This window comes from Mytilus edulis, chromosome 2 (genome assembly GCF_963676685.1).
Source record: "Mytilus edulis chromosome 2, xbMytEdul2.2, whole genome shotgun sequence".
Lineage (NCBI taxonomy): Eukaryota > Metazoa > Mollusca > Bivalvia > Mytilida > Mytilidae > Mytilus > Mytilus edulis.
The window spans coordinates 63,844,432-63,868,502 of NC_092345.1; the positions used below are offsets into that span (position 1 = coordinate 63,844,432).

The window sequence follows — 24,071 nt, forward strand, 5'->3', positions numbered from 1 at the left end:
GTCTCAATCATGGTTAATACAGTTTCTCAACCATCTAAAAACAGACAATATTCTGGTGATATGAAGTTTAATACAGATAACAATACTTAGATGTTCTACCTCAAGAATAAATAACCTTAGCTGTATTTGGCAGAACTGTTTGGAATTTTGGTACTTAATGCTCTTCAACTTCGTCTTTTATTTGGCCCTTTTAACTTTTTTTGATTCTCGCGTCACTGATGAGTCTTTTGTAGACAAACGCGTGTCTGGCGTAAATACAAAATTTAATCCTGGTATCTATGATGAGTGTATTTAAAGTCTGATTTTAAATAAGATATGTACTGCTATAGTAAATTAAGAAAGATTCAATCACATTTTTAAACATATTTTCTATTTGACGTGATAAAAAGTTGCTTTTTGACATGACCAATAAATCGTAATAAACAAAACAAAACATGTTTTGTCTGTTTTTTTTTTACGTAAGCGTCTGCAATATGACAGTTGTTTTCTTTATAATTTATAAACTCAGCAAAGACATAGATTTTTTTCGGGTAGATATGGCTAATGAAAATATGCATATGTCATCAGAACCCGATAACAATGAAATGTAATTCGCTATTTTATAATCGTTAAGTGATATATCATAAAAAAGCGAATCAATGCAGATTAATTCTGTGCATATTCATTGTAGATAATAGACCGAAAATTTTTACATCCTTTATAAGAATGCATGGTACTTTTTCTTTCTTTTAATAATACAACTATTCTGTAAAACGACATGGAACAGAAAAGTATAATCGTGACTGCTTCTGTAAGTATGTATATAGAAAATAAATAAAAGAGAGGCGAAAGATACCTAGAGAACATTGAGAATTTATGATTAAAGGATAAACTGACAACACCATGAAAAAAATAGAAAAGGATGAAAGACACAAATAATTATTGATCTGAGATGGTCACGTAGTTTAACCTCATCACGTAATGTGATGACCGCATCAAAGAATGGCAAAAGAATGATAAACACATCCTGAAGTATATAAAATTGTCAAAGTTTGAAACATCATTGCGTAATGTCAAAGACATATACAGATTTTGCCATTTGATTAGGGCTATCCATGTGAATTTTTCTCGGAGTTAAATATTTTTGTGACTTTACATTTTACAAAGGTATCTGCATTCTTTATCTTTCCCTTTGTTTGTAATAATATACTTTAAGGGTCATGACATTAAAATATATTTCATTTTATTTTTCAGGTGCCAGTTATTTATGATATGCTGTTGGTTATCATCTATCTCTTTATCGGTAAGATACCATTTTTAATTATTCCTTTTTATTCAAAATATTTTGTTATAGTAATTTATTATTTTTTTAACTTTTAACCGGTGACAGAAAAGTACCAATAGCTAGATCTGAAATGGCAAGTGAAATAACTCCATCTCATCAGATCCAGTATTATAACGTTTAATTGAAATCTATCGTTTGTACTTTCGTCGTCTTTCGTTTTGTATATACATGTTCTTATTGAAGAGCGCAAGGTGATTCTCGGACTGTATAAGACGTCCTATCACTAAGTTTGTTTAAAACTTTTTGATTGATTTATTTATAAGTTGTAATTGGCTTTGAACTAGCTTTCATATTTAAAGCTAGAAAGTTGTTATTATTGGTATTTTGTTTTGTATAAACTAATGGAAATCAGTTCTTGATACTTACATTATTGAAGACATGATCACCGGACTTTGATAGGCTGCTAGTCTAAATACCACATGTTAAGATAGTCGGTAAACTTAATTCGTTGCATAATGTGATAGTAACCTTTTACGATATAAATGGGGTCAGTTAATTCCATATGGGGAATTAACTGATCCCATATTCATTTTATAGGTCACTAGGTCGTCTTACCTCCTATAGATTAATGGGGATATAATTGGTTGACGGATAACACGTGTTGATTATATATATTCGGTATAAGGTTCCCTACAAAAACATGGTTACTTACAATATAGAGTTAGCAAACATAGGGGTAGTGAAGAGTTGCTTCCTTTTCAAAATAAAAAAGAAATCTTAAAGACATTAACAGACGAAGAAACTGATAATGAACCATTGAAATACATTCATAAAACAAATTTAAAACTAACACGTTAACGTTGTTCTTGTTGGCATTTGTTTTTTGTATAGACAAATGGAAGTAGATTCGTTAACATGTTAAAACTTAGTACTGTGGATTCATTAATATTCGTTGGGTACTAATTTTCCTGGATTTCGTGGTTACAGGCGAACCACAAATTTAAATGTTCAACGAATCAGAAAGTTTGTAAAGAAACGTATGTTAACTTTGCCAAAACCACCGGAGCACCTGAGTTCACCCCTAGTTTTTGGTGGGGTTCGTGTAGCTTATTCTTTAGTTTTTCTATGTTGTGTCATGTGAACAATTGTTTGTCTGTTTGTCTTTTTCATTTTCATAGCCATGGCGTTGTCAGTTTTTTTTTTCTATTTATAAGTTTGGTATATTTTGTCCCTCTCTTATATCCTTGAATTTGCAAGATTTTTTCTCAATCGATGAAAATTAGTACCTACGAAAAGAAATGAATCCATGGTGTTGAAGATTTAATCACTTTGATAGGCCCCAATAGTCAAAATGCAACATGTGAAGACAGTCGGTAAGATAAATTTGTTACACGGTGTTCTAGTGACCTAATACGATATATAGATATGGGTCAGTAAATTCCATTTGGGATTCGAGCTTCGCTCTCACCCCATATGGAATTTACTGTGTAACTAATAATATATGAGAAACTATGGGTCTTTGTGGTTAAGATATACTTTGTATGGTATGAAAATACGGATTATTTTTAATTGAAGTTTTCTGTTATAAAATTGAAGAAGACTTTTCACATTAAGGCATCGTTCTCCCTTATGTATTTGTCCGATTTCTTTTCCGGGTTAAACTACCCTTTTAGTCCTTATAATATTTAACAAAATATATTTTCAATATATTTTAATGTTCGGATATGTTTGTCCCAAAGACAAATGCATTATCATAATGCTCATCTGTTACAGTAAATATTTTTTATAAAGTGTGTTAATTTTATTACCAATAAGCTGTCACTTGTGAGACTTTAATTCTTTTAATATAAAAACAAATAAATGAAACATTGGACGTACAGTGGACAACACATATTCTAAAGAGTCTTACAATTTAATGGTATTCGTGTTGATCAGTTCTTATATGTAGTGTTTAATAAACTGTTGTTATTTTTTACCTCGTTCTTCGTTATTTTCGCAATGACGTTGCAGTGTAAGTTTGTTTTTGACTTATGAGTTTCGAATCGGCCATTTTCCGTTCTTGTTTAGTTAATTGTTTTCGTTTAATGCCTTGCATGAATCGTCAATTGATCTACGAGATAGCATCAGTAAACTACTATCGCCTATTTTTTTCCCGAACATTTGCTATTACAATAGAAACTTTTTTCCCACGTCAACTGAAAGACTATACTTTGTTTAAAACTAAAACCTCTACCCGGAAATTTGTGTTTAATTACAGTCAACTGTGTAAAGATGTTAATATCAGTGAAAATACACCTACTTCATGTAATTGTAGTACCTCCGAATATATTTATGGACCCATTTCCCATGTTATAACAGGAGATCTTAACATCGTTCAAGACCGAGAGTTAAAATTATTCCTCAGTAAAGGACCTAAATATCGTCCCCCGTCAATTATTAATTGGAATGAGTGTCGTAATATCATCCACGACTCACTCCATACTTACTGTATGAAATGGATAAAACGGGAAAAAGCTGACAAAAAATCTTTGGACTCTTTTTTTAATTCAGTAATGAAGATAGTTGATATACGTATTCAACATTTTAAAGAACATTTTACTATTAACAATAACCACAAAAAACCTATTTCTCGTATCAAACATAAACTAAAAGAACTAGCCAAGAAATTTTTTTTTGTCCCGGCCGATAAAGCTGCTAATAATATTATCATTGTTTGACGTAAATTTTACATTGAGGTTCTGAAAAAAGAAATCACCAATTCACCAACATTCCAACTGACTACATTTTCAGAAAACGACATCTGTAACAAACATAAACTTTTAGCTACCGCTTTACAAGCAGAGCCAAATACAATGAAAGTCCCAACTATGTACTGGCTTCCGAAGCTACACAAAAACACCTTACAAATATAGATTTATTTCGTCTTCAAGCCATTGTTCCACTACTAAATTGTCTATTCTTCTTACCAGCACACTTGGTACAATTAAAAACCTGATAATAAATTGTTCAAATAAGGCCTTCGAAAATAGTGGAATTAATTATTTTTGGAGTGTCAAGAACTCGTTGGAAGTACTTGATAAATTGCATGCTTATATTGGTGATTTTAAATCTGTTCAAAGTTTTGATTTTTCTACCCTGTATACCACATTGCCTCACATTCTCATTAAGAAAAAATTCACACACCTAATTAAATGGGCATTTAAAAAGTCAGAATGTGAATATATATGTTCAAACTCTTTTAGGTCATTTTTTAGTAGCAATAAACAAAAAAACTATGTCAATTGGACATGCTTTGATACTATATATGCCCTTGAATTTTTACTAGATAACATTTTTGTTCGCTTTGGGGATTCCGTATATCGTCAGATTATCGGAATTCCAATGGGGACTAACTGTGCACCACTTATTGCGGACCTGTTTTCGTATTGCTATGAGTTACAATTTATGACAAAAATAAGCAAAGACCCATCGAAACAACATCTGATAAACAAATTTAATAATACTTTTAGATATTTGGATGATATTTTGGCTCTCAATAATGACGACTTCAGTATGTATATTAAAGAAATTTATCCTGTTGAACTTACTTTAAATAAAGCTAATACTAACAATGACCACTGCCCTTTCCTCGATCTTGATATCTATATCACTAACGGAAAGCTGAATACTAAAATTTATGATAAAAGAGATGATTTTACATTTCCTATCACTCGTGTATGTAACAATGTTTTAGATTTTAACGAGAGAAATTTATGTATTACTGAAAAATTATTACACCAGGGTTTTCGATATCACAAACTAGTCAAAACATTTACTAAATTTTATCATCGGTATAAGGACATCATTCGTAAATATAGCTCAACATGCAGACTTCTTATACGTTCAGGTATTTCACATCCAATTTTTTATGGAAATATTCTTTATAAAGCACAAAGGTGTCAGTATTCACCTCAAAAACTAACAAAATCTTTGAATAGACTTATTAAGAAGGGATATAGTTACGATACTGTTGTCAGGTCATTAAAGATTGCATATTTTGGCGTTAATATTGATTCACTTATAGGGTCTTTGCATTGGAACTAAACACATTTATTCAAAAACCAGTTGTTGGCATGACATGGGTTATGTTCTTTTCATATATGTTATGATGGTATGATACTAAACCCCTAACGGGAAGGATTGTGCCTGATGTTCATATGATGAAATCATAATCTTTCAGCCAGTTTAATTGAAGTTTGGAGCTGGCATGTCAGTTAACTGCTAGTAGTCTGTTGTTATTTATGTATTATTGTCATTTTGTTTATTTTCTTTGGTTACATCTTCTGACATTAGACTCGGACTTCTCTTGAACTGAATTTTAATGTGCGTATTGTTATGCGTTTACTTTTCTACATTGGCTAGAGGTACAGGGGGAGGGTTGAGATCTCACAAACATGTTTAACCCCGCCGCATTTTTGCGCCTGTCCCAAGTCAGGAGCCTCTGGCCTTTGTTAGTCTTGTATTATTTTAATTTTAGTTTCTCTTGTGTACAATTTGGAAATTAGTATGGCGTTCATTATCACTGAACTAGTATATATTTGTTTGGGGGCCAGTTGGGTGCGGGAATTTCTCGCTGCATTGAAGACCTGTTGGTGACCTTCTGCTGTTGTTTTTTTCTATGGTCGGGTTGCTGTCTCTTTGGCACATTCCCCATTTCCATTCTCAATTTTACTTCTTAAAAAATGAAAATGATAAGTTAAGCTGTATAATTCAAGCTCCAAATTGATTTTGTTTACAAGTGCTTGCACCTCATATATATAATATATATATCAACGGGAATTTGAAATTGAGTATACTGCAGAAACTTGAAGATACATAACATCAACTTGAAATAGTCGACTTTAAGTAGATATGATGACAAACGCGGCGATCCTAGTTTGTTCATGGTCATGAATCTTCCCATTTCGAAGCAGTAGCATATTAAAAAGTGCCTGTCCAAGTCAAACGAATTTCATTGACAACAATGTGTTTCAGACTAAAACAACTCCTCAATCATAATCACTAGAAAGAAAGACTAAACTTGATAAATTTTGCGTCATCATCAGATTTGACAGACCAATATATATGATTCCTACTCTCGAGAGGTATATATCTGTGGTCAAAGATCTTAAGATACTTTAATGTTTGCATGATCTGTTAATTTAAAGATTGTGCTCTTTTCCCCCATTTCGTTACATTTTTATTTGAGTAACGATTAGCATAGCGGATGATAGATATAGGAAAATGTGGTATGATTGCCAATGAGACAACTCTTCATCCAATTGATGCATGCATTACTGTCGATGCCTTACCAGCAGACCTATCCGGTCTCTTCTCAGTATAAAAGGTCAAGAATTTCACTCATTTCTTTTATCTGGATTTGTATACTCCAAATCAAGAATTTAGGGCACCTGAACATCAGTAAACTAGAGTTGTCTCCTCTTTACATGTACTTTAATTTCGATCAACTATCAAGATACAGTTAATGAAACGATTACGGTATATCTTGACAGATCACATGCGTTAACCCATTATTGTGGGTAACAAGAGATGAAAAGGTACTTGCCCGATCGATTTTTTTAGATAACTTGTTCCTGTCGTCAGTTATTATAAGCCGAATGATTTACGATTATTGATTGTTATGTTTTCATACTTTCGTTTTAGGTGTAAACGGAAATGTTAAATGTTGGCCAGAAGCTATGTCAACCGGTGAAAAGACAAGTCAGTTTTGCGCTGATTTAAATGGTACTCTTCTGTACATGACAACTGGTTTTCAGGAATCCCTTATGCATATGTTTAGAGCAAGTCAACTTACAGCGAACAAGGAGTAATTATTATGTAGTACTTTTTCTTTTGCAAAATCATCATATCTGCAAAAAAGCAACTCAGACATTTTGGAAAATAAATCGTTGCAAAGACATTTTTTAAATAAGCTTATTCTTTGAGTAAATGTTATCTAACGTCATCGAATATGACCCTTTTAAAGATATTAGTATGGGTTATTGGCTTCAAATTCCCAATTGTGAATTACAGACCAACTTTGCTTGAGGTATTGGAAACATAATTTACGAATGAACAACAAATTGGAAGTTAATTTTTCTGATAAGGAATACATTTAGTTTGATTATTTAGTTTTTCTAATTAAAGGCCATAATAATGTATGCACCATATAAGTCTAAATTGATGTCCTTAGGAAAACAATTTGTGTTTATGCATCTGCATTCCAATAGATATACAAAGAGTGCCTATATCTAGATCTACGAATGAAGTTGGTGTTATAATTTTAAGTATGAATACCACTTTTTGTGAAATGTTACATGGCTTACGGCGCTTTAATAATTTTTTATTTATAATACCTTTGAACGTTAGCACCAAAACACAAATATTTTCCGTTGTATAAGTTCCAAAATAAACATATTGATTTTCAACATACTCGTTTCCAGGAGAAAGGATATTGGTATCTAGTTATGAAATTCGTATTCCCGGACGGTTATTATCTTAAAAATGACTTAAAGACAATCGTCAAAATATAAAATCAAATAGAGAAATGTCTAGCTATATCCTTTCTTAGTTCTGTGGTTTAGTAGGGCAATAAAAATATGAATTAAGGTTGGCACTATTTAAACACAAATTGACAAAACACATACAGCTGATATTTGATTTTGAAAACATTAAATAAAGGAAAACAGATTACGACCTTTAGATAAGGTGCTTGATGATATGCATTAAAACAAATTAATTTAAGTTAATTTAAGTTAATTTATCAATGTCATTATTTTTTTGTAACTGAATTTCCTATATAATTATGGTATTTGAAATCATCATTAATGTTATTATCTAAAATTATGAAGTTGTTTTTGGGGAAAAACAGCTTCAAGCTGTCAATCCCCTATGTGATTGACCAGAGTGACATCCCCTCACATCATTCATTTTGTTTTTATCGTGTGGAAAACACCCCAACAAGTCTTACTGAGATTGATGAGAAGGAGACACACAAATGAATATATTGACTTTAAACACTTTTTTTTTCACATTTCCCTTCTGTTTCTCGCGAAATTATCGTATCTTAAGCTCTCCTTAACACTATTTACGTTTCTTTTACAATCCGGAAAATCGGTATGACGAGATATTATAAATATATCCAACCTACATAATATTTTATAGTGACGTCATTGTTGGAATGCCACACTACGCAGAAGCAGAGATATCCTTCACTGGTTATTTAAATCATTCTCAGAGATCGTGCACTAATTAAAAATTGGTATTTGTTAAATTTAAACATAATTATGTTTGCTGTAGATGATTCAAACATCAACATGCAATACTTTAATTTGTAGATCAACGACTTTGAAAGCAAACAAAGGCCGTGGGGATACATGAGATTGGGGGAGAGAAACGATTTTTTCTTTTTTTTTTGTAAAATTCTGGAGCACCTCAATTGATGAGTAATTATCCGTTAAAAATAAAAGTTAATGTATCTGAACACTTAAAATGTGACATTTAGTATATGATTAGTAGTCTTCCATTAAAACTAAATTTTGTGTACCAACATAATCATTGTAATGGTAAAAAAATAAAATAGATTAAAAATGTTGCATTTTGTAGTTTAAACCTATTTATTCATGAAATTTATAAATATTTTAAAATGTAGGATTTGGAAACAAGCTTCACACAGTTTACATCATTCATATTGTTTTTTTTTATTAGTACCTATATCTCTGTGATGAGAGTTGTAACTGGGAACTTTATCAATGGAAATTTAAAACTGAATAGATTTTTCAGTCCTAACTTTCTTAAGAAAAAGATTAAAAATCTTAGAGTACTGTCACAAAAAATTGAAAATGGCCATAGCCTGCAGTTCAGTGGTACACAATTAAGATTTCAAAAAATATTGTAGTTGTTGTTAAATGACAGAATTCAGGTTTAGATTTAGAAGATGCAGATCTCTTCAATTGGTCAAAATTGAATCCTAAACTTAGGAAACGAAATTACATTAACCAACAATTGGATTCAATATTGTCAACCTTTCTACATGTTCTAGCTGTTCTTTTTTATTCTGTATATGAAGACAATCAAAAGATACCCCCCCCCATTTTTTTTTTAAAAATAAATAGAAACAAGGGCCGTCTTTCCCCTCAGAGCTATTCAGCTCTTTGATTTAGGCTTTAGCATAGCATTTTTTCACTTCAAAATGTTCTATTTTTAGTGAAGTATTAACATGGACTAAGCATCGTGTCAATAAACAGCGTTATGACGAAGGAAAAACATACTTCAGCGAATTTCCACTAAGTGATGACGTTCAATCTGTTGACGAATCTACCCTCTGTATTTATGCTATATTTTATCTAACCAATGACACAGTTGGATGGGTTCCGTTAGATTGTAATGACAACTTGAAAACCATGGGTTGTTGTCATTTTGGTATGATATGTCCGGGTAATTATTATAGTATTAATGAATGGGTATTTTTATAATGGCCCTGTTATATGTCCAAGGTCTGTAATAATGGTCGAGGAAGTCTGTAATGGCCCAAGGCAACGCCGAGGGCCATTACAAACATCCGAGGCCATTATTACTGACCAAGGACATATAACAGGGCCATTATAAAAACACCCATTTCTTAATACATTTATTAACCAACTGAAAAAAGTGTATGTGTTGCTGCCAACTTGATGTACTCTCTTAATCTTTTAATGACAGTTTAGTTTGAAAAAAAATGATTTGTTCATCATATCAAGCTTTAAATATACCAAATATCCAAGATATTAAGTTGAAAGAAGTTATGTCGTTGAAAAACAGGATGAACAGTGATCCCTTTATATGGTTCTTTAATGTTTGTTGCTGGTTACTAAATTAAATAAAATACAAAAAGGTATTATACTCTTTACAGCATAATTTTGTTAACTTTATAAAAAACCCTAACTGGGCTTGATACAGACAAGCTTGGCATTAATACAGGGCCATTACAGAAAAAACAGGGCCATTACAGAAATAACAGGGCCATTACAGAAAAACAGGGCCATTACAGAAAAAAAACAGGGCCATTACAGAAAAACAGGGCCATTACAGAAAACTGGTTATTTTTAATAACCAGTCATTTTTGGCAATAATGTACTTAGTTGGTTAATAATTGTTTATTGTTTTTTCTTATAATGTTTTTTTTCTATTCTTGTTTTGCTGTTATATTTATGCAGTGTATTTAAAGTGCGAATCCAGCTAGTTTATTTTCACTGTCGTACAATGTCCATTGTAGAATAAGGGGTGATGGGAAAAACTGTGTGTGTTTACTTTTTAGAAATACAAATAATTGATTTGAAAGTATATTTTAACACAATTTCATATAACTTTAAAATGTATAATAACAGTATTAAAGTCCAAAAAAAGTGTAATTAAAGCAGGTGAATCAATAATATTGATTATTGAATGTGATTCTTTTTAACTTTAAATTTGATGCATTATCACTGTAAATAGTTATCAAAGGTACCAGGATTATAATTTAATACACCAGACGCGCGTTTCGCCGACATAAGACTCATCAGTGACGCTCAGATCAAAATAGTTATGAAGCCAAACTAGTGCAAAGTTGAAGAGCATTGAGGACCCAAAATTTCAAAAAGGTAATCTATTCCTAGGATAAGAAAATCCTTAGTTTTTAGGAAGATTCAAAGTTTTGTATACCGAAAATTATTAAAATGACAATACGATTGATATTCATGTCAACACTGAAGTGCTGACTACTGGGCTGGTGATACCCTCGGGGACGAAACGTCCACCAGCAGTGGCATCGACCCAGTGATAATTGATATACGATGTTTTATCGGTAAAATAGTGTATTCCTATATTGTCAGAAATAATTGACAAAAAAGTGTGACGAAAATTAATCATAGAACAAGAGTGTCTGTCTTCTTATGAAAATGTATGTACCACGTCAGGAAAGTGACAGTTGTTATCATTTCGTTTGATGTGTTAAAGCTTTTTATTTTGCCTTTTGATTACGGACTTTCCGTTTTGAATTTTCCTCTTAGTTCGGTATTTTTATTATTTTACTTTTCCCTACTTTTGTACAAACTATATAATTTCTGTTTTTCTCAAGTGCTATATTTTAAACATTTAACGCAACTACCCGTGAAGTTCGAATGAAAGAGTGGTGAAATAAAAAATAAATAAATAAAAAAACTAACAAAAAAATAAACATAATCGGAAAGTCCAGTATGCCAAAAAGAAGGAAACTACCCATATGTATAAAGCAGGTACAATGTACGAGGAATACGTATATATGATATGCTTTGATGTACATGTATAATTAATGTTAAAAATATAACTGAAATATGATAAGTTTGAGGAAGACCATGGCAAATGAACTTTCACGAAATTGATTACTCGAACAGTTTTATTTAAAAACCCTCAATATTCAGAAGCCGAATTGAAAGCAATATCACATCATAAAACTCGAACACAATGTAATAATTTTGATGAATGTACAAAATGATATACACTCCGATAACAGACATTCAATAGTGACAATAACGTATAAAATCGAACTTTATATTCAGAATCACATTAAGAGGTGGGAACATAAAGCATTTGTTAGGGCCAACAAAGATACAGATATTTTTTTTCAGAGATAAAAAAATCTCCTCAACTGACATTATTAAGATGTTCAATTTCTTGATTGACAAGTATATAATACGTTTGAAGTACATGTTGTTCGAATGAGACAGACTACTTACAGGAGCTCCTTATAAAGAATAAAAAGAAGCTATACAAATTTGTTGGTCTGTGTATGTTTCTCTTCTTTCTATTTTTTAAAATTCACAACTTGAACTGGAAAAATATTGTATACATTTTTCTGTGTGATGAATAAATATTTTTTTCTTCTAAAAATAGAAATATATAGTATGGTTTAATTAATCTAAATAAAATGCTTCTGACATCTCAGACTGTGTGAATGCTACATTGTATGAAGAAGCGGTTACATGGTACACAGCAGAAAACTATTGTGCAAAAGAAGGAGGGAGTTTAGTAAACCTTACTCATTCGAATGGCATTTATAAAAGTTTTGAGAAAACAGCATGGATTTCATCAGGGTACTTACACATTTCTTCATTTTACTATTTTTTCAATAAGAAAGTAAAAAAAGTATGAAAAAAATGTTCAACCTTTATTGTATTAACCCGTGAACAGAATGACACGATGCTCAGATGTTATCGTCAATTAGAAAAACTGTAAAAATAAATACTTCATATCAAAATCGAAGACTCAATTTCAAGATTACTAGTTAATATAATTTGAACGTTAAAATATAATCATATTATAAAAGGAAGTAAAAAGAATCTAGTTAACGTTATTTACTAAAAAATACTACTTGCAAGACTGGTAGTTTCTACAAAGAGTTCGACTTTTGTAAAGTTATTCCTGTATATAAAAAATAATCATGGTGTTTACTGTTCTAGGCTAACTAAGTTTTGGACTGGTCATTATGCATCAGGGAATATTGTCGAAAATTTTGAGATTTCAAAGATGGATTATTTTGATGAAGTGGTAAATAATCAAACAGGTTGTGTTTACCTTATTGTAAAAAGACAAAATAAAAGCTTCCCTAAATACCAATTGGCAACAGATTCGTGCAATGGAGCTACGTATGGATTTATATGCATGAAACCCACACGTAAGTCAGGTGAAAAAAATGTTCAACCTTTATTGTATCAACCCGTGAACAGAATGAAACGATGCTCAGATGTTATCGTCAATTAGAAAAACTGTAAAAATAAATACTTTATATATGTTTTACTTAGAACCAAAGCCATATCATTTAAACTTCTTTGTTATAAATGATTGAAAATAAAAACATATCTAAGAAATCTGAAAAGAAAAAAAAAAAAAAGAACTCTAAAAGAGGAGGGCCCGGATGTGTCGAGAGGAAAATCGTTTCTTTTTTCTTTTTCTTTTTTATTCAGTGTTATATTTTTTTATTTTAATTTTGCATTTGTTACAAAAAAGTACCGGTACCTTATCCCGGCCTCGTTAACGTAAGTATAAAGCATATCAGTGGTAAGGTTAGTACTTGTTAGTGCACAAAATATATATAATAGTGTAGCTAATGACATATATGCTGCTAAATGAATTAAGATAATAAATTATAAATTTTAGTTCAAGAAGATCATTTAATTTTTGCTGCAACCAGATTATGGAAGTCTTCATATTTGCCTTCCTTATCTGTCAATATTTCATTTCATTTTGGTTGGTAGAATGTAATGCAGGTATTTCCATCTCATCATTTTGAATTTGTTGTCTTGTATATAGTAAAACATATAGTACAGCATTTGTCGTCTTTTGCTTAATTTGTATTCTAATATTCTGTTCAATTTTTGAAATTATATTTGTGTTTCATATTAAAATTGAGAATGGAAATGAGGAATAGGTCAAAGAGACAACAATCCGACCATAGAGCAGACAACAACCGAAGTCCACCAATGGGTCTTCAATGCAACGAGAAACTCCCGCACCCGAAGTCGTCCTTCAGCTGGCCCCGTCACAAAATTGAATACTAGTTCAGTGAAAATGGACGTCATACTATACTCCGAATTATACAAAAGAAACTCACAAAAATGATACAAGACTAACAAGGGCCAGAAGCTCCTGACCTGGGACAGACGCAAAAATGCGACGGGGTTATTTAAGAGGGAAATGTAAATGTCTGTGGAGGAAAGTTTTTAATTGATACCATTTTCCTTTTCTATCTGGACGAATGCCAATTCCTTTCATGTGTCACAATCGAGAATACAACAAAATAGGTAAAACGACAGACGAGACAACTATACTGGTATAAGACCGCAAACATACTGAAAAGGGGAACCTTCAATTGACACCCTTGTGAAAAAATATCTGTGTCAGCATGAACCATCTATCAAGGAAATCATGATAGGAAATGTAAGCACTGGAATGTCGTATCAGTATATGTATATAAATTCTGTATTCAGGCGCTGCTGATTTGTTGCTGAATGGAGCTAAATTTTGATTGGTATTGAATAGTAACGGCACGAGTTGACTATCTTGATTTTCTAATTCAATTTAATCATTTGGTGTCTATTTTTGCAGATGAGTTTTATTTTGATAGAATAGAAAACATGATTTTAGACAGCAATGTTCTCAAATACGATGGTCAGTCCTATACTATAACGGAGTGTCAGGATCAGTGCATTGAAATGATAAAGAATGGTTTTGCATGTAATGGATTTGGTTATAATAGAGCAAATTCGAGCTGCCGTTTTACGGAATTAAGGTTCCCTAGTGTAATTCAGCAATATGTCTGGCAATTTAGCTCCGATTGGGATACTGTTGATCGTACCTTAGTACATGGTATGCATGCTCGTAATGTTAAGTAAAAAGGAAGAGTTGATATGATATGTATCTTTTATGTCTTCAGGCTTTTACTAGAAATAAAAAATACAAAAAAAACCCAGTAACTCATTTAACTATAATAATGGACATTTATTATCGACTGAGAAAAATATAAATCATAAGTACAGATTGATTGTATAATCTGTCAAAAACGTTGTCAAAATTGTTTTAAATACTGACTTGCCTAGATGTTTTTGTACAATAGATTTTGTCTGTTAGAATGGCTCTTATTTGATCATGTTTTCTTAAATCCTACCCTAAAAATGTCAACCTATTCATCATATGCTGTTAATTATACAACAAACAAAACTCATCCATTGATGTCTTATATTTTAGCTTCTATATGACTATGCAATATCAGGGTAAATAACTCTAAATAAGAACCGTTTGTGCAACGGTTACTTAAAACAATTGTTGAAAACATAATCGAGTACACACTATACTGCTCGAAGTTAAAACAAACATATCGAAGTGAAATTGATACATAATTGTAGCTTAAAATGCTCCTAATTTCTTCGATTATGATAAAAAAAAAAAAACCCACATACGTTGGTCTAACGTGTATTTATGAATTTTTTCAAAAGTTCACAGACGGTTTCCAGTTCGTCCTACGGTTGGTACAGTAGCAAATACGGAAACCACCAGTAAACGCTAAAAGGGACAGCTTTACAAAGTGAAAGAATTCAACATTTGAGATTTGTCATTTATTTTGGTCATGATGGTAATATGTTTTTTTAGGCTGGATTGTCTGATTTTTCTTGAGGTATCTAAAATATATTAATTAGACTAAATTCATTGTTATAGTACATATCCAAAGAGTAGTTTTGAACTAATTGTTCAAAAATGTATCCGAAATTGTTTATATATTGTATTATATTTGTTGTTTAGTTATTTTAGTTCGCCTATTTAATTTAATTTTAGCAATAGCTGGTAATTATATGCAAAAAGAAGAAGCTGTACAATGTATGTATGATAGCTTATGTGTGGTATTCCCTTCATTGCAAATCATTAAATATAAAAAAAAAACTTTTTTTAAAAACACTCAGATCACAGCCCTTTCATATAAACTTCAATAGGTCTAAGTGAAATAAAATATAAATGTCAATAAGTTGTATGCATTTCATTTCATCAATGTTTCTGATGTTTATACTGTAAATATAGAGAAAACTCTTATTTTGGGTTTTTTAGCAACAGATAATGAGGATAAAATAACTTTAAGTTATTCATATAACAGTAATGACCAAGCAACATCCCATGGAGATAATGCTGATGATCATCTTGCTGCAACTGTAACTGGTGAGCAAAGTCTTATTAAAACTGTAAAGTGCTATATCAATTTAACTTTTAACGAAAAATTCAGTCATAAATTAAAGTTATCATTGAAGATACTACAGGGAAAACGGTAGTATTACATTTTCCCAGCATTAGGTTGGCCTTTTGTGTACCCAAGACAGGTGAAGGAAGTCAACTTAGGAGCGCTGTGATTGGATGTAAGGGTACAATATATTTTTTTATTTATCTATGAATAACTGCAGTGTGTAAATTTACAATATAAATTTTAAAACCTATTGAAATATTTTCTAGAGAATTATTCGAAAAGGCTTCCAAAATTTAATAAATTTGGTGCAAAATGACGGTGGGCATGGATAACATAAACAAGCTCCGTTGGAAATTGGTCATGATACTATTTGGCTTAAATTTTTAGAATACAGTAATTAAGTACTTACACCACACATAACTGTTTTATCCAGCTTTTTATCATAAAAACTGGTAAATTTAGAAAATGTTAGTATTGTTGCCTATGGCAGAATAAATAGTACCGTTTTCCCTACACTATTACATTATATAAAAAACAAAAAACAAATATTCGATGGAAATGATCCGCTAAAAAAACCCAACATATAAATAAACGCCTTAATGGTCATGTAAGGTATTCCCGAATACGTTAAGGGTATATAAAACATAGAGTTGTGAAAAACTCGACCGTAAAGATCGAGGAAAGGAGGAAAACAGTTACACTATTCTGTCAGTAGTCATTTAAAGCTTCGCCTGTTTGCACTTCATTATTTTGTAGCCACCGACCATCACCCGTCGACCAGTAAAACAGGAGGATAATACCAAGGGGAGATTAAAACTCATTTGTTGAGATAGAATTACAACATCATGGCAAAAAACAAGGGATGACGAGAATAAGAACCGAACAATTTCACAATACTTTTTCAACATAAATGCAAAGCAATAAGAATTCCGGCGAAAAGCATGGGGTCATCTGCTTGTATTATAGGTTAATAATGACAATTCGTGTATAACATTCGAAACCTCAAGGAACAGTTGACATCTTTTTTGATATAGTTATGTATTTATATATTTTACTCAGTGAGAAATTCTATAAAAATTAATCAAAAAGTGTTAACGTTTGTTGATGTTTTATTTTATTATTAAAGCATAAATTGTCAAAATTCGCATCCTGTGCAGAAAAGTTTGAACATTTTATGTTACTACCACGTTGATTTTCATTATCCGTTCAATTGTGACCTAACGAATTAAACTTTTTACTGGATTTGTACATGGCAGGTGCCTCATGTTAAGCAAAATCTATTTAATATTCCAGTATCTTTGTCATTTCGCTTTTTTTCGTTTCTTGACATTGCTCGTAAAAATCCGGTGATCGCAATACGCATGGATCTGTCATTAAAATACACTATTATGTTATTGTATATGTATACACGTGCTCAATATCCATGCTTCTTTGTTGATTGTTTACTATACAGGTGACAATTGGTAAACTACGGCTTCAAAACACGACAATTTATAAGCTGCCATATTTTCGCATCATAACAGACCGAGAATTTTTTTTTATGAAGTTACACGAAATGGATGCGTAAAAATGATCAAATCGTATTTTCCATATTCAGTGATCTCAGCGTGACCTTTCTCGTAAAAATCAGGTGATTGCAATATGCATGGAGCTGTCATTGAAATAAACTATTATCTTATTCCATGTTATACACGTGCTCAATATCCATGCCTCTTTGTAGATTGTTTACTATAAAGGTGACAATCCATAAACTACGGCTTTAAAACACGACAATCAATAAGAACGGATAATGAAAATCAACATGGTAATAACATATCTTATTCTACTGCATGTTGATTTTGATAGCGAATGTCCTCGTCAAATATGAATATTCTTGGGTGAACAAATCTTCATATCACCCTCAGGCACGGGAAATAAATGTATAATGTTCCAATCGATAAACTACGGCGTCAAAACACGACAATTAATTAGCAGCCATATTTTCACATCATAACAAACGACTGAGAGAAATGAAAATTGACGATTATACAAAATGAATGCGTAAAAATTATTAAATCGTGCACAGAAGACTAAGTTTATGATATATACATGTATTGGTTCAAGAATTGGATAAATATTATTTTTCACCAGTCACTCGTTTCAAATTACTATAAATATAACTAGAACACACCCGTGATATCGCGAGTCCGTGACTGAATTCAAGTATATTACTATGCGTAAGCCTTATTTTAGTATTGGTATTGCCATCTGATAAAGTCATGCGGATTATAAGATGCACAGTTTTCTCTTCTTTCAAAATCTTTCTGGTTGAACCTGTCGACCTGGAACTTATCAATTATTGGTAATATTAATCATTTGGAAAACAAAAAGGCCTGGAATGGAGTATTTTTTAATCAACAGCATTGTCCTATAATGGTTATAAATAAAGTTGAATTCTTTGATTCGCTGTTTTACGTCATGCCGGCTAACAAATTGAAAACTGTACCTATGCGCCAGTTTTTTAGTATTCATATTGTCATCTTAGAAAGTCATACTGATTAAAATACTACAATAGGGAACAATGTGACAGTGATTGAATTTAGTAGTGTCAACCCTGTGATTATTACCCGTGTATATAGCAAAATCCTAAATACACCGTTTTGTTGTGCGCCTGTCAGATGCGGAACGTTCAGATAAGGTAATAGGTAACAGGTGAATATACTATTGGTATCGGTATCGGATTCGACCCGGATCTTGTTAATTATTTTGGAGTGGTGTAATTTTTAATCAACACCATTGTCCTATATTAGCTATATTTAAAGTTAGATTCTTTGATTTGTCGTTTTTCCTCCATGACGGCTGACAAATTGGACCTCGTTATTTTAGTATTATAGATAGTTGTATTGAATAGACTTTTTACTTGATGCTTAAATACAATATGTATATGGAACAGTTACTGCATATGCTAGAATCGTATGTGACTTCATGTTGATTTTATTTTGCTTAATAATAGAATTTACAAAAGTGTAACTCAATGCATTACTTTGCAAAAGTAGTTGTACTTTAATGCCTTACTTTGATAAATGCATGTAATTGTACTTGCAATACTTTTCATTAGGTATTAAGCAAATACAAATCAATCAGTCATCCTTTTCTGATAATTAGTAGATAATAGATTATTGAAAGTACCCTTAGAACGTTGGTTAAAAATATGGGCCCTTCTATTGATTTGTTTTTGTTCAATCGACTCGTGATGACCGTAAAGTTTTCGAAAGAACTACTTTACCACTTGGAACCCTTGGTTCAATTGATTTCTAGAAAGTAGCCATGACTGTCACAGTGAAAGCTGTCTCGTTTGGGAATATATATTAATGGCATACGCATCAAAGTCTTTAGAATATATATTTACTGCATGGAATAGGATGACCCCAAAGCCAAGGATTATTAGTTAATACTTTGCTAATATGTTTAATTTTTTTCTAGGAAAAACATTTGCTGTTTTTGCATGCATTGTCGTAACCGTGGCCGGTGTGGCGGTTATAGGATCAATTATCATTAAAATCATGAAGATAACACAACATGGTGTAAGTATAATTACAATTTCAAGTTGCTTTAACTTAATCCAAATTACAATAATAGCACAGCTTAATATAACGGGAAGAGTAAAGGGGAATTTAAATAAAATAAAAATTGAGTTCTTTAAAAAAAATCATGGACTACAATTGTTCATTTGAGGCAAATCTTAACGTACGCCGAAGTCAGTCGTCTGTCATACGGCGTCGTCGTCGGTTAACTTTTACAAAAAACATATCTTCTGAATCACCTGGGCAAAATTTTAACAACGGTTTGCCACAATGATTATCAGGATATATAGTGTAAGAAATGTTATCGATGACCCGCCTGCATGCTTACCAACTGAAGTTAGCCGACATGGATCAACATAGAACATAGGCGTACTATGCAAGTTATGTCTTACAAACCGCTATAAAAAGCGAAGTTTTAAAAGGTGCAGAAATATTGAAAATGATTAGATCTACCTGTTGCTCATTGCATCAACATTCTTTAACGACTTCTCGTTGAAGGTATTGCCATTTAAAGACCATTTTGACTTGTTTTTTTTTTGTTTTTTGCCTACTGTCTTTAAAACTATTATATAAAGATATAAACTTAAAACAGCAAAAAATATCAGGATGACAAACTTAACAAATATATGTAAGTGTATCGACTTAAATCATCAGTCGATTCCTCTATTGAATTATTGCTCTTTAATGACGATTTTTAACCATTTTAGTGTTGTTGCCTATAATCATGAATGCTACAATATTCAGATAAAAACTGAAAACAAACAAAAATGATGAGCAAGGCATGGTTTATAGATTAAAGCTTATGACTGAAATTATTTGCCGATTCCCATTTCATGTTTCGCTCTTGCATTTAAATGACGACATTTACCCTTTAAGTGTTGTTACCTATTATTTTGGAATCTATGATATCTACACTTATCTTATAAAAAAGAAATTATCACCAAAATAAGATCAATTCAAATAAATCAGCATAGTTGAAGTCGTCAGTTGATTCTTGTTAGAGATTTACCGATTTGTTACCTTGCAAACATGAATACGAACTAAAAGCCGACCATATTTGCTATTTATAGTGTCTATCTATCATATAATAGTTTCCAAGATAAAGGAAGGATTACCTTTAGAAGATTGTTTGACCTATTTTGTGTTTTTTTTAAGGAAGAAAAAAAAACAAATAAGACAGAACGACTCTGTAAGCAGTACAAGTGTTCAATAATATAAGATCAACGTGAAAGGTGTTTGTCATTAGTTTATTCTAATTCACAATGTATGAGAGTGTCCATTGTTGAAGATACACATATAATTTGTTAAACAACACAGGCTCTTTATAGCCTCTAGCTCAATAACAGTACATTTCGCAATATGTAATGTTTTAAGAAAGTTCGGGAAAACTAGCATTGTCCTTTAAAGAGACTAACGATAGATCCAACTGCCAACTATATCACTTTATTAGTTATATTAAAGTCAATAGAAAAGTTATGTCTTTCATTTCATTTTTTCAGGACAGTTCTTGTGCGATAAATGACTCACACTATGGGGAAGATGTTTCCTTATCAAAATTTAAACCTGTAGTTTGCGGAATTATAAATAAAAACAATTTTATCAATAGGCCTCCGGAAAGCTTCCAGCTGAGAAGAATTGCTGTCTCTGAAAGACAATGTAGCTATGTACCCCATATGTATCACCTAGAATACATTGAAAATCCATCATATAGCAGCTTTGATTTTTGAAGAGGACTTCTTTGTATTTACTGGTACAAATTGTCTAGTATGTAATGATCTTTGATGAACACTTTTAGTTATTGTGTTTGTACATATAAGAACATGGTTATTGTTATCTGTGAACGTTTATATTCATAAGATATAGTCTCAGTGATTTTTTTCACCACAGAAACACCGAATTGAGAAAAAAAATTATATTATACATTTGTATTGCAGATTAAAACTTCTATAGAACTGTCTTCTTCTATCAAATTTAATGCAAAAGATGGGCCACATTAGTTTTGGAAGAATTATGTTTTCTATGATCAAAAGTATGTTGACTATCTTCAAACGCAACATAGTCTTTTGTTTGTCATATAATGTTGACGTTCTATTGCGATACATACTTTTAATAAGCTAGGTGGGTGAAAGATTTATGATAAAATTCACTTGTTAGTAATAGATATAAAAAAAGAAGATGTGTATGATTGCCAATGAGACAACTGTCCACAAGAGACCAAAATGACATAGACATTAACAACTATAGGTCACCGTATGACCTTCAACTATGAGCAAAACCCATACCGTATAGTCGGCTATAAAAGGCCCGATATGACAATGATAAACAATTCTTAATATTATATTATATGACCGTCACATGAAAGTTATTTCGTAGACTAACACACCGTTGTTAATGATTAGAAGATTTATGAATTTATGTGAATTAATGTTTTTTTTTCAATAAAATCTACATGAACTGTAATAGTGAAGTTTTCTTCGTTATAATCTTTTTTGGGTTATTATTGAGAGTCGTATTCACCATGTAGTCATCTGTGTGTGTGTGTACGCGCGTGTGTGTGTGTGTACGCGCGTGTGCGTGCGTGAAAACTCATAAAATATATCAGGCCTTTGATAATTTGGGACGCCAGAGTAACATGGTCACCTCTTTACGAAATTATAACTGTCAAGATTATTAAATATCTGACAAAGGTGGTGTTAATGAACATTATTCATGTATGACAAAAGTAAAATAACAAAAATATCGAACTCCAAGAAACATTCAAATCAGAAAGTCTATAGATTAGTCAAAATGATAATCTCAAACATCAAATGAATGGAAAACAACTGTATTTTTTCTACGTATTTTTAACGGTTTTTTTTAGCTAATTGTGACGCATAAAAGCACTGACTTTTGAAAAAAATAAAATCAAAGAAATACAGAACTCCGAGGAAAATTCAAAACGGAAAGTCCCTGATCCAAATTTAAAAGTTCAAACACATCAAAAAATTGTTAACAACTAGGAATGTGTGACTAACATGTAATAATTGATAAATGTATGTATTATAGAGTCAATGTGTTCACTCTTATACGTTTTGAACCCCCTAATATTTTTTTTTATATCGAACATGTTCATTTCCCATATATTCGTTTTAAAAATCACGTATCGCCCCGAAACACAAAATTAAACTCGCACTAAATAATTCAGATTATTTGTTTTTGTTTAAACTGATGTCTAATTCTTATTGCCCATTAAGCTGGGGTCACACATTCACGATTTTTACTGCCGCCCTTGACAGGACTATTCCCGATTGAAATTTGTCAAAAGTCTGATCAAGATCCTGTGAATCGTGGATGGAAATTCAAACTTTCACTAAAATTTGTAAAACAAATAATTAAATCACGACAACAATCAGATAGTATTCAGGAAGCGTCGATATTCAACCGTTTCTAAACGAATTTATCCCGATAATCCCGTTCTCAATCCGCTTCTAATCCAATTTGTATATTTCGCCTGGTAAAATTCCACCGAGACTGCTACGACTACATCCCGATTCTACCGAATGTAATCCGACAGATATAAGACAGTGACCAGACAGTTAACCGACGCTGACGGAAGTTATCCGTTCGAAAACTGTCGGCAAACTCGGGATGATCAGGTACTGTCGGAACGTAATCCTATCACAGTCCGCTCTAACGCATTGCAAACGGCTTTGTCTTGTCTCAGTCGTATTGTATTCTGTAATTGTCGGAACTCAGACATGGGTATCATTGACGAATTTCGTATTAATAACAGGACTGTTCCGGAACGGTTTCGGCAAAAACGGTTCGCAATCGACAAGATCTGGATGCAATCTGGACTCAATCGGCAGAAAAACGGCATGAAAAATTTCTCCAGATCATTCCCGTTCCACAGGACACCGTCCAGAATACACAGAACATTGTTAGGATTTTGATCTGATACAGCAGAATCTGTCACGACATAGACACGATTGTAATCCGACTAGACAAAATCGGCTGAGTTTCCCTGAATGTTACGGGACGCACCTAACTGTCGGGGTGCTTCGCCGAACTATTCAGACCCTTTCCGACCCGGAGGAATCTGTTAAGAACTTAAACGACTGCGTTCAGACAATGATAGGACATTTGAAATAATTGAGGATAGTAATCCGACTTTTTCACTTTTCGTGTCGTATCACTGTCTGATCTCAAACGGGAGCAATAATCGGCAATGTGTGAACCCTGCATTACGTATTGTTTGTTGTGCATTTTGTACTGTTGATTGAATGACCCTTTGGTATCTTTCGCCTTTATTTTACACCGACGACCCTTTTACTGGCCTTTATAGGTTCTGTGTGTCATCTGGACTCTTAAGATTACCCTTTCATTTCACATTTTGTTTTTTTAATCGTATTTGAATTTTCACTTTCTCCACTTGTTTTTATAATAATCAAAATATTCAAAACTTAAACAGTCTACTTCTAATGAATTTTTCAATATTTGAACTACGGAATACATTTTTGTCTTTCAA

At 32.0% G+C, this 24,071-nt stretch overlaps 1 protein-coding gene across 2 annotated transcripts; it reads left to right on the plus strand.

The window, feature by feature from the left end:
* Positions 1-1,210: 1,210 nt before the first annotated feature.
* On the plus strand, positions 1,211-22,021 carry LOC139512660 (uncharacterized). 2 transcript variants are annotated; one of them, XM_071300442.1, is made up of 10 exons: positions 1,211-1,282; positions 6,947-7,109; positions 9,489-9,718; positions 12,222-12,369; positions 12,736-12,950; positions 14,381-14,641; positions 15,605-15,646; positions 15,872-15,979; positions 19,464-19,564; positions 21,064-22,021. In XM_071300442.1, exons 1-10 carry the CDS (start codon positions 1,252-1,254, stop codon positions 21,289-21,291), a joined length of 1,527 nt encoding a protein of 508 aa, XP_071156543.1. In that variant the 5' UTR covers positions 1,211-1,251; the 3' UTR covers positions 21,292-22,021. The 2 variants fall into 2 exon arrangements, with proteins under 2 accessions (XP_071156543.1, XP_071156544.1); XM_071300443.1 differs by lacking the exon at positions 1,211-1,282 and adding an exon at positions 6,753-6,840.
* The last annotated feature ends 2,050 nt before the right edge of the window (positions 22,022-24,071 follow it).